Raw genomic sequence first — 12,500 nt, forward strand, 5'->3', positions numbered from 1 at the left:
GCATCCACGTTTAAGGATGTATGTTATATTGTCTTTATATTCCAGCGAGTTAATCCATTTGGGGGGGGGGGGATTGAGGGGATTATTATGATGCGTTCAAGAGTCAGTTCAGTGCAATTACTCATTAATTGTTTTTTTTATTGATGACAATGCAATAAAATGTTAAAAAGCCGGATAGAGGGTATGTTAGTGTGGAAGTTTCCCTTCTCGGGGTTCCTCGGACCACCAAGCACTGACATGACAGCTTCGTTTCAGGGTTTCGAACACTGTTTTATTCTGCAATCTTTCAGTCTCTCCGGTGCTTTTCAGCAATTGTCTCTCTCTCTCTCTCTCGCTCTCGCTCCAACTCCACCACCAACCCCCCTCTCCTCCAAAGGCTGCTGCCTTTTAACAGAGCGACAGGTGATTAGATAATCAGGCCCAGGTGGGCCATCGACGCACCTATCGCTGATCTCGAAGCCAGTCCTGGCACACCCCGTTTCGCTGCAGATCCGCAGGCCACGCCCCCCTCCACAGTTAGGTTTGTGTTTATTACAGTAAAAAAATCTAACCGAAAATAAAATAAAGATAAAATAAATAATACAATACATTATAAATACTTTGGTTTCAAAGTTAGCACAGGAAATGTAGATATTACAACAAAAATTATTTTTCTGAAGCTTATTTTTGGCACACATTTGTATTTTAAACTGAGGGAACTTTACGGAAATTAAGGGATAATCTGGTCCTAATGCATGTGCTTTGCAACATATTTTTACTGGTGTACTTTTATTTTGAAGCCTGACCTTTGCTGCAAGTCGAACGTCATCTCACGTCCGGTTGGACAATGAAATATAGTTTAATTTAGCGAATGAAAAGTTCAAATAAAGTAAATAAATTTTTTTTTATGTTGCAGTGATTCGGCTGTATCGTTTTACTCGAAATCTTGACTTCTTTCAGTGGCGTCTTGCTGCTGGGGAGACTTTCCACACACTCAAATGAAGAAGAGCGGCCCTCACTATGCCCACCTGAACACGCAAGCTAGTTGTGTTTGCTGGCTAAAACACAAGATCTTGACAGCCCTTTTCTACATCGAAACTTTGAAGCAAGACATTAAACAAGTGTGAACGACCAGACAGTTTGAAAAGTCCACTTTGGTGACACTGAATCTTCCAAATGTTGTAAAAAGTATTTCTTCTTAAGAATGTACGGGTCCACTCCATCACATTCTGATATTTTCCTGTGATAACTGGCCTGTATATTTGCCTCTGAACTTTTAAAATACCTAACATCTGCAGAGCTGCTGCTAAATGACCAGCAGCCATATTGACATTTTTGCCCAACAAGTAAAAACAGGAAGGCCCTTAGGTCACGTGGTTGCTACTCAGCAATTATTTATTATTATTAGTTGTGTTTTCATGGAAGTTAAAATAAGGGAGAATATGTGAAAATATTTAAACAGGAGATGAGCAAAATATGTGAGTTTGAGGAAAAAAAGTTTTCTGTTTACTGTAGACTTTGCTATTTTCTCAATGGTGGAACTAAAAAGGAAACATTTTGCAACACTTTGTTTTTCTCAAGCTGCTGCAGCTTAGAGTTTGGTTTCGTTTTGGTTTCATCAACTTTGTGCTCTTTTTAACGTCTTATGTCCTTTGTGTTCTTCAATGTTTCCACCTTATTGTTTGTGTACTTTGGAAATCTGAACTGCAATTACCTAATTTCCCCATTGTGGGATAAATAAATCAGGGTTCCAATAGCAGCAACACCATTGCTTATCAATCAGAATCATTATGAGAGACAAAAACACGTCTGCTTGCAAGATGCAGCTAATGGGAGTCATAGTTGTAGCCTTCACAGCCTCTAAAACAACTTCAGAACCCTCCATCAACTTTTTATGTACCGTATTTTTCGGAGTATAAGTCGCACCTGCCGAAAATGCATATTAAAAAAGGAAAAAAAACATATATAAGTCGCACTGGAGCCAAACTATGAAAAAAACTGCGACTTATAGTCCGAAAAATACGGTACACACTGCAAGTCTATATTCACTATGTAAAGCGCCTTGAGTCACTAGAGAAAAGTGCTATATAAATATAATTCACTTCACTTCACTATATATATGTAGTAACAGACACGTTCATAATAATATGTATTATGTTCAATATTTGCCTTATTTTGGTCATTTTAAGCTTTGCTGGAACTTATTTTCTCTACGCATTTATTTCCGTTTCCATAGCAGCACACTTCCAACTTGTGTGCTGCTATATGTGTGTTCTCACTTCCGGAAACAAACTCTTGTGTGTGTTTTAATCATGGCAGACTTGGTAACAGACAACGAAGATGATTATTTTTGGACACATGAAGATTCACAACCTTATCTTTTTGAAGCTGAATATACTGAGGATGAACTGCTGCTTATACAAGCGAGCACAAACAGAGTGTGAAACGTTGGAGCAGGCGGAAGCCAATAGAGTAAAATCGCCGTAACTTGACGCTGTAATTGTGGAACTTGCAGCCAAGCTATGCCGACAAAAATGGCGTGATTACCCACACTTTAACAGGAAAAAAACTTCCTCAGCCAGCTGGACCAAGTAAGTCACTATAATATTGATCATGATACATGCGTGTTATTACAACTACACACGCTGTCGAGCTAGCTGAGTACAAACAAAACATGAAATGTGGGCTAATACTTTACAGATACTGTAATATGATTGTTCATGTTTTGCAGTCAGTACAGATTGGTGTCCTATCACAATGTTGCACATTGCAAACTCAAAAGCCATTCAGCTGTTAACACAAAAGCTAGCTTATGGTTAAAACCGTAGACGACGTGTCACTACGCTAGGAAAATAGTTCCTCATTGTTCGCTCTTACAATAACAATGTGGCTTGGTTATTATACAGGTTATGTAACATAAATTAAGTATTGTTGGCGGTTTTTGAATGCATATTTAGCTGCATTGCTAGCCACCTAGAACGCTAACCCCATTAGGACGGCGTGGCGAAGTTGGTAGAGTGGCCAGTGGCCGTGCCAGCAATCGGAGGGTTGCTGGTTACTGGGGTTCAATCCCTACCTTCTACCATCCTAGTCACGTCCGTTGTGTCCTTGGGCAAGACACTTCACCCCTTGCTCCTGATGGCTGCTGGTTAGTGCCTTGCATGGCAGCTCCCGCCATCAGTGTGTGAATGTGTGTGTGAATGGGTGAATGTGGAAATACTGTCAAAGCGCTTTGAGTACCTTGAAGGTAGAAAAGCGCTATACAAGTATAACCCATTTATCATTTATCATTACAAATTAGAATGCAAAACTTTTGCCTTCTTGTCTTTCATAATGATTGTGAATGATAGGCAAAATTCCTAAAAAGTGCAGTTTCCCTTTAATGGAGGCATTGTTTCCATTTGTTTTCACAGCTCATCACACTGTTTGTTTTAGAGCCACATGCAAATGAGGACTATCACCTTCACTCCACCACTGTGAGTGTGTGATGAGTTCATGAGCATTGAGTATCTAACCAGACATTACACAAACACTAACTTTATTGCACTGATCACTATATATGCAATATTTACTGAATTTATACAATCATGAGTCAGTGAGCTGCTGGTTTAGAAACAAGGTCACATGACTGAGATGAGAACTAACTCCTCCCCTGCTGTGGTTCTCATTAAAAAAACAACCTTTGATCTGATCTTCGCTTCCTTTGCTGGTTGCACTCTTGTTAGTGTTAGTAAAAGTGACAGCTCAGTGCTGTGACTTATATTCAAAACCAGAAGCAGCATCCTGCCAGCCGCATCGTTAGCAACCATCTGCATCACAGCTCTGCTGCCGTCTCACATCTTCCAGTTAGAAAATAGAACAGCAGGTTGTATATTTAAGTTGGGGGCCATTTTCATACATTTTGTGCTTAAACCAATCCAATGTAGGTCAACATACTGCATTATGAAATAGCTCAGAAAGATTCATTATCTTCTTGGTAATATACTTTCCAGTATACAAGATTATAATAGAGGGAATATTTTACTTTGACATGTCTGTGTTGGCCCTGCGATGAGGTAATGACTTGTCCAGGGTGTACACCGCCTTCCGCCTGAATGCAGCTGGGATAGGCTCCAGCACCCCCCACGACCCTGAGAGGGACAAGCGGTAGAAAATGGAAGATGACAGTTGAATCATGTCAGAGTAAAATATTCCATCTATTATAGGGGAAAATTGTCTGACTAAAAGAAATTGAAAAGTGTATCAAAAAAAAGACAAATTCAGTAAGGTTTAGAGTAAAAAAACTGGCAGCTTAGTCGCCTGTCGCCAAAATCTTACGGTAAAAATGAAAGTTGTACAGTTTTTCCATTTGCAGTCATGCACAGTAAAACAACAACCACATATTTTACGGTTTAAAAAAAAAAAGGCAAATTAATCACTACTGTAAAAATAAAAAAGTACAGTTTTTCCATCATACTGCACTGTAAAAACGGTCTTAAATTTTACAGTTAAAAAAAAATGACAGTTAAGTCGCCAGAATTTTACAGTAACATTTACAGTGATTTGTTGAAAGATTTTTACGGGAAAAATAAAAGTAGTACAGTTTTTCCATTTACAGTGATGCACCGTGAAAACAACAACCATAGATTTTACAGTAAAAAAAATACAGCAGCTCAGTCACCCAAATTTTACTGTAAAAATTAAAAAAGGACAGTTTTTCTATCTACAGTAATGCACCGTAAGAACAGCTCGCACATTTTACGGTACAAAAAACAGCAGCTAAGTCACCAGAATTTTTACAGTAAAAGATACAATGGTTTGCTGCAAGAATTGTACGGTAAAAAAAATAAAAACAGTACAGTTTTTTTGTTGTGGTTTTTTAAAAATAATATTTATTTATTCATTTGATAGGGAAATTATAATACAGGTACTGAGAAAACAGACACTCCCCCTACAAACAAACAAACAAAAAATTACAAAAATATTCACAGTGGGTAGAATTGTACTGCCTTCCTCTTCACCACAAGCAGATAGAGAATCACACGAACTGACTAAAAGAAAAAAAAGTAACAACAAAAAAAATCACAAACATACAGAGCAGTGTCACTGAATAAAAACATAAAACAAGAGTTGAGGTAAGTGGAAAGGTTCATTGTCAACAGTGAGTGTCACATTTATCCTATAGTGTCTTTAATGTAGCTATGTAACTAATCATGCAGCCCCAGGCCAAGTCAAATTGTTTTGGTGTACCCCTCAGATTATATTTAATGTTCTCTAAATGTAAGAAAAACACAAGGTCCTTAAGTCATAGGGAGGCCTTGGTGGCAAACTGTGATTTCCACTCCAATAAAATCCTTCTATGAGCTATTAATGATGCAAAGGCGAAACTATCCCTAAAAGTACAGTTTTTGAAAATAAATGGTATGGTATGATTGATTAATTTGATCTTTACAACATGGGCTGCACGCACTCTTTTCAGTTTTGGTTGACGCTGCAATGTTGCAATGTTTTTAAGTATATCCCATCCATCCATCCATTTTCTACCACTTGTCCCTTGCTTGTCCTCGCTGGAGCCTATCTCAGCTGCATTCGGGCGGTATAGGCGGGGTACACCCTGGACAAGTCACCTCATCACAGGGCCAATACAGGCCAATTTAGTGTTGCCAATCAACCTATCCCCAGGTGCATGTCTTTGGAGGTGGGAGGAAGCCGGAATAACCGGAGGGAACCCACGCAGTCACGGGGAGAACATGCAAACTCCACACAGAAAGATCCCGAGCCCAGGATCAAACCCAGGACCTTCGTATTGTGAGGCAGACGCACTAACCCGTTTTTAAGTATATTATTATTATTATTATTATATGCATTGCGTTAGAGTACCACACACACACACTACTAGGTGTGGCTAAATTACTCTCTGCATTTGACCCATCACCCTTGATCACCCCCTGAGAGGTGAGGGGAGCAGTGAGCAGCAGCGTTAGCCGCGCCCAGGAATCATTTTGGTGATTTAACCCCCAATTCCAACTCTTGATGCTGAGTGCCAAGCAGGGAGGTAATGGGTCCCATTTCTTAGTCTTTGGTATGACTCGGCCGGGGTTTGAAGTCACGACCTACCGATCTCAGGGCGGACACTCTAACCACAAGGTCACTGAGCGGTTAACAATTGTCGGACAAACGGGAGAATAAAGCACTTTTTGTACGTTGTAAATGTTATATCTACATTACACGTTTTCAGGTTAAATTGATTCAAAATTGGACAAAATAAGGTGCCCCCTCTAAAAAAAGATGATATATTTCAGTATACAGCACTTAACGGAACAATTTAACTCTTAATTTAAAAAAAAATTATTATTATTTTTAATTTTATAAAAATGTCCCTCTTAATTGTGTTGGGCGAGTGTGCCTAATGTTGACGTCATCGCCAATGAGGTTATTGGGTCACGTCAACACGGAAGCGTTGCATCGTGTCCGCCATAGGTGCGCGGGTGCTGGGCGGGTCGGTGCATGGACACACCAGGCCGGCGTCAGAGCATCACCGAGGGTCCGCCAATCAGCGCTCAGCTCCGGGCAGATTAACTCTCAGTGCTCCGGTGTGTTGGTGGAGCTCCTCCGCACACCTCTCTCTCTCTCTCTCTCTCTCTCTCTCTCTCTCTCTCTCTCTCTCTCTCTCCTCTCTCTCTCTCTCTCTCTCTCTCTCTCTCTCTCTCTCTCTCTCTCTCTCTCTCTCTCTCTCTCTCTCTCTCTCTCTCTCTCTCTCTCTCTCTCTCTCTCTCTCTCTCTCTCTCTCTCTCTCTCTCTCTCTGTTTAGCGGCGGCAGGTGTCTGATGAAAGCATCTCCACATTGAGCACCATTGCATGTTTTTATTTTGAATCCGGTGATACGTAAATGTTAAAAAGCAGGAGATGGACGCTGCTGACTCGACAAAAGGAGACAGCACGGACGCGATAGTGATGGATGAAGATGATTGTTCTGCAGACATCCCAGATCTCTTTCATAGGTGGGTTGTATTATCTGCACGCATGTGTTTCATATCTGCTATTAATAATCACAATCACCGCACAGGACACCTCATTAGGTACACTCATTAATGCAACACGAGCTGTTGCATGACATAAAAGAGCAGTTCTTTCACGTAAAGCTCACATGTATTTTTCATAATTGTGTGTTCCTGAAGCTGTATTATCATTCTAATGTATGCAGGGTTTTTTTTTACTGCATTGTTTCTGTTTTCATGCGGGCTCCTCTTCATATGGAAATGAGCACCTATTTACTGTAATTTGTTAGATGTGCGCATAAATGTGCACTGTCTTCCAAATAAGCCTTTATTCTAGACCAGGGGTGTCAAACTCATTTTAGATCGAGGGCCACATGGAGAAAAATCTACTCCCAAGTGGGCCGGACTGGTAAAATCACGGCATGATAACTTAAAAACAAAGACGACTTCAGATTGTTTTCTTTGTTTAAAAATAGAACGAGCACATTCTGAAAATGTGCAAATCATAATGTTGTTGTTGTTGTTGTTTTTTTACATTTACATGTTGCGGTTAATAGTATTCTATCTTTATTTGTCGTTGTGTGTATTTTCTGATTAAATTATGTGATAATTGGTGTTAATTTTCAATCTATCAAGATAAAAAAATAACATCAAAATCAAATTACTGTATGTTATTTATGTAGTTTGCTCATTTTCCTCGACTGGTGCACTAAGATCATGTGGTTATTTATTTTTATTTATTTTTACATATGGAGCATCATCTACAAAGATACAAAGAATTGCTATTGCAACATCTAGTGGACACATTTAGAACAGCAGTTTCTTTTATTAAAAAATTTCGGCTCATTTTTATACTTTATTTATTATCATTATCCGGCCCGCGGGCCGTACGTTTGACACCCCTGTTCTAGACAAACCTCTTAGTTATTAATATGCAGCTGCTTCACTCAAAAGGACAACAATTATACATAGCAGTGTAGGACATGTTAAAAACAAAATAAACAAAAGGAATAATAATCCTAATACAGTAAATTTCAGATATAGAAATAATTCACAATAAAACCACAAACATACATAATAAATATGTTTTCATATCCAAAAAGGAGTGGGTGGAAGTTAAATGTATTAATTCCCACCGCTCATTCATAAATGAACTACCAAGGTTTCTTCTCACCATCATCTACCAGAGGTCTTCAACAGAGGTACTGCAGGGTATGTCGTGAAATTTTTGGATTTATACAAAAAAAATACATAAACAAACAAAAAAAATGTATATTCCCCATGAACATTTTCCCTCAAATTTCAATGTCTTTAAACACACATTAATATTAACTGCAGTGTAGTTTAGAAATGACAGTGACATGGACACCGTACTTCATACTTGCCAACCCTCCCGAATTTCAATACCCCTCCCGAAAATCTCCCGGGGCAACCATTCTCCCGAATTTCTCCCGATTTCCACCCGGTCAACAATATTGGGGGCGTGCCTTAAAGGCACTACCTTTAGCGTCCTCTCTCACCTGAAAAGGAGACTATTATATATGTCTCCGTTATCCATAGGTTCATCTATAACCCATAAAGTAGGCAGGCACGGAGCTATTTCTCAGCGTGTGTTTATTCCAGCCGGCACGTTAATACACTGACACACAACATCCGGATTCCCATCATGCATTGCTTCAAAACTAGGGCAAGTAGTAATGTCCAAAAACATAACAGAGACGAAGCAGAAGAACGAAGAAGAGACATGGCGACGACGAGTAAGAAGAAGAAGTACGCTTGCAAGTTCCAAAATGATTGGAAAAAATAATTTCAGTTCATCCAGGACAGCTCGAAGGGGAAGGGGTATGCTGCCTGCACATTTTGTAGATCAGACTTCTCCATTGAGCACGGTGGCCGAACGGATATACTCATTCATGAACGGATTATTTATATATATATATATAAGATATATTTGAAATTCCCCCAATTCCAACCTTTGATGCTGAGTGCCAAGCAATGGGTCCCATTTTCATAGTCTTTGGTATAACTTGGCCGGGGTTTGAACTCACAACCTACCGATCGCAGGGCAGACACTCTAACCACTAGGCACTAGGCCACTGACAATAACAAGGTACCTTTAAGACCATTTAAATCAGGGGTGTCAAACATAAGGCCCGTGGGCAGGATCCGGCCCGCGAATATCTTTTATGCGGCCCGCCAGATGAGTTCGCAAAATATAAAATTGAGCTGAAATTGTTTAATGAAAGAAACTGCTGACCTAATTGTGTCCACTGGGTGTCGCAATAACTCTGTTGGGCAAGCAAACGCTTGATACCGGAGCCAAGCAAGAGCATATAGCTGTGGTAACGCGTGGCTGTGTCTCCTCCCCTCCAACAAATGAAACGCAAAACCTGCAGTTTTAGGTCTTCTGCTTCGAATGCATTGTTCTTTGGCACCCTCAGTGCTCCTAAATGTCTGGCAAAAATGAGAAAAGTGAGTAACTCAACCATCTTCAACAGTTTCTACATCCGTGTGTGTGTGTGTAGTTTGTTGAGTTAGCACAGGGTTAATACCTAGACATGACAAATAAGGTATTTGACACCTAGAAGTTGATTTGCTTCGTTCAATCCCAGATAGGCTGTGATTTCATGTTTATTGGCTTTGTAGATACACTGAGACAAAGTCTTAAGTTCGTTGTGTTTTTCAAACCGCACACATTTTTTCCCCTCAGAATTTGAAGTGTTTTGTCAAAAGGATTATTTGTGATTTGTCCATTTTCAGAATGTGTTTGTTCTATTTTTGGCCAAAGTAAAACAAAGCAAACAATCTGAAGTCGTCTTCGTTTTTAAGTTATCATGCCATGATTTTAGCAGTCCGGCCCACCTGGGAATAGATTTTCCTCCATGTGGCCCCTGAGTTAAAATGAGTTTGACACCCCTGATTTAAATGTAAAACTTTTTTTTTTATACAATATGTAAGTAAGGGGTCTCCGCTCCCTTTCTTCATTACTTTGAGGGTCCTGGCCCTGGAAAGCGTTGAGGACCCCACAATGATTAATCTATTGGTCTTTTTTAGTACATGATCAATAATCTTCATCACATGAAAAAACTATTTTTTTGGCTAAAACATACATATGTATATATACACATGTATAGTATAGGCACATCCATATAGTACAAGGTGACACTAACACCAACAAATAAGTAAATACATATTAATAATAATATCAACACCTTGTGATTGTTAGAAAACTCTCATTCTTGCATATATTAAAATTCATGTCTTTGTATCGCTTTTTAAACCAAACTATATTTTGGACATTCTTTTAACCCAGCCTTCAAACTGTTCCATTATTTAATTCCACATATAAAAACACAACAGCTTCTTTGTGTTACAACAATAATAACGCATTCACTCGGTTAGCCAAAATGTTAAAAACACACCAATGAAACCCACAATACCAGCTATACAATCAAAATGATTACAAATAAGCATGTTGGATGTGATAGTGCAGCTGTACCCAATGTATCCTCACATCATTAGGAGAGGATAGGATGGGATATACTTTTATTCATCCCACAATTGGGAAATGATGTGGTTGCAGTGCAGATTCAAAAAGTAAAAAAAAAAAAGCGTGAAAATTGGCGCACAAGTCACAAAAGTGCTTCATTGCACAATTTCTAAGGGGTTTTAAACCAGAAGGTAAACAAAGCGCATGAAAACAGGGGGACCTTAAAGCCTTAAAGAATGCAAAGGAGGACCTTAAAAGAGGCTAAAGCTGCAGAAACCAGCTGCCACAACACAGGTGCCCTTTTTACACACAACAAAAGTAAAATGCAATGAAAAACTACAAATGAGTAACATACTTTCTGGACCATGAAGCGCACTGGTATTTAAACCGCACCCACCAAATTTGAGAGGAAATACACATTTTCACAGATATTAGCCACATCGTTCTATAAGCTGTAGATATGTACGAAATATTTTGTAAATGTTTATTTACATACCTTAATTGTTTCCAATTAAGGTATGATCTAACACAGGGGTCCCCAAACTACGGATCCGGCCTGCCAACATCCAAAATCCGGCCCCTCGGGAAGTCCCAAGTTTAATTTTTTTAAATAAAATTAAAATAATAATATATATATATATATATATATATATATTTTAGGGCTGCGAATCTTTGGGTGTCCCACGATTCGATTCAATATCGATTCTTGGGGTCACGATTCGATTCAAAATTGTTTTGTTTTTTTCGATTCAACGCGATTCTCGATTCAAAAACGATATTTTCCCGATTCAAAACGATTCTCTATTCATTCAATACATAGGATTTCAACAGGGTCTACCCCAGTCTGCTGACATGCAAGCAGAGTAGTAGATTTTTGTAAAAAGCTTTTATAATTGTAAAAGACAATGTTTTATCAATTGATTGCAATAATGTAAATTTGTTTTAACTGTTAAATGAACCAAAAATATGACTTATTTTATCTTTGTGAAAATATTGGACACAGTGTGTTGTCAAGCTTATGAGATGCGATGCAAGTGTAAGCCACTGTGACACTATTGTGTTTTTTTGTTTTTTTTATACATGTCTAATGATAATGTCAATGATGGATTTTTAATCACTGCTATGTTGAAATTGTAACTAATATTGATACTGTTGTTGATAATATTAATTTTTGTTTCACTACTTTTGGTTTGTTCTGTGTCGTGTTTGTGTCTCCCCTCAATTGCTCTGTTTATTGCAGTTCTGAGTGTTACTGGGTCGGGTTTGGTTTTGGAATTGGATTGCATTGTTATGGTATTGCTGTATATTGTTTTGTTAGATTGATTAATTAAAAAAAAAAAAAAAAATTTTTTTTAAATAAAAGTAATTTAAAAAAATAAAACATAGATTTTTTTTAAATGAGAATCGATTCTGAATAGCACAACGTGAGATTCGCGATTCGAATTGATTTTTTCCCACACCCTTAATATATATATATATATATATATATATATATATATATATAAATATATATATATATATATATATATATATATATATATATATATATATATATATATATATATAATTTGGAAAACAAATAGTGCCTTATAGTCTGGAAAATAATGAATAATACATATTGTGCACATTCAATTGCACAATGCATTGATAAATAAAAGAAAAACACCATCTTAACATCCATAAGTGCTATGCAGAACTACATAGTGAAAAGTGCTACTGCAGTCGTAAAAATGTTGCCTTCTTTACTAAATAAAAACACAATCTTATTGATATTCACCAAAGAGGATCAATGTAACAATGTAAATGTAATTTAACTAAACTACAACTTTACTTTTGTTGTGTATCTGTCAGGCAGGTTGGATTATTTTTGTGATCATTCCCTGATATATTGATGAGTTGCACAAATTTCCCGCCATGTTGTCATGTATGCCAGCACTTAAAAGCAAAAAATTAAAAAATAGACTTATTTTTGTATAAGGGAGCGTGTGACAATTAACTAGCATTACTGAATGCATGCGCTGTATCACATTAAGTCAAATTGTAAAACTTTCTTG

The 12,500-nt window shown here is 38.0% G+C and overlaps 1 protein-coding gene across 3 annotated transcripts in view; it reads left to right on the forward strand.

Annotated features, from left to right (window-relative positions):
* The first annotated feature begins 6,786 nt into the window (after nucleotides 1–6,786).
* Nucleotides 6,787–12,500, forward strand: part of disp2 (dispatched RND transporter family member 2) — a 22,464-nt gene continuing 16,750 nt past the window's right edge. For all 3 annotated transcript variants that reach the window (XM_061968366.1, XM_061968368.1, XM_061968369.1), the window contains exon 1: nucleotides 6,787–6,959. In XM_061968366.1, coding sequence (XP_061824350.1) covers nucleotides 6,865–6,959 — 95 coding nt within the window. In that variant the 5' untranslated portion in view covers nucleotides 6,787–6,864. The remainder of the gene's footprint in view (nucleotides 6,960–12,500) is intronic.

Source organism: Nerophis lumbriciformis, linkage group LG08, assembly GCF_033978685.3.
Source record: "Nerophis lumbriciformis linkage group LG08, RoL_Nlum_v2.1, whole genome shotgun sequence".
Lineage (NCBI taxonomy): Eukaryota > Metazoa > Chordata > Actinopteri > Syngnathiformes > Syngnathidae > Nerophis > Nerophis lumbriciformis.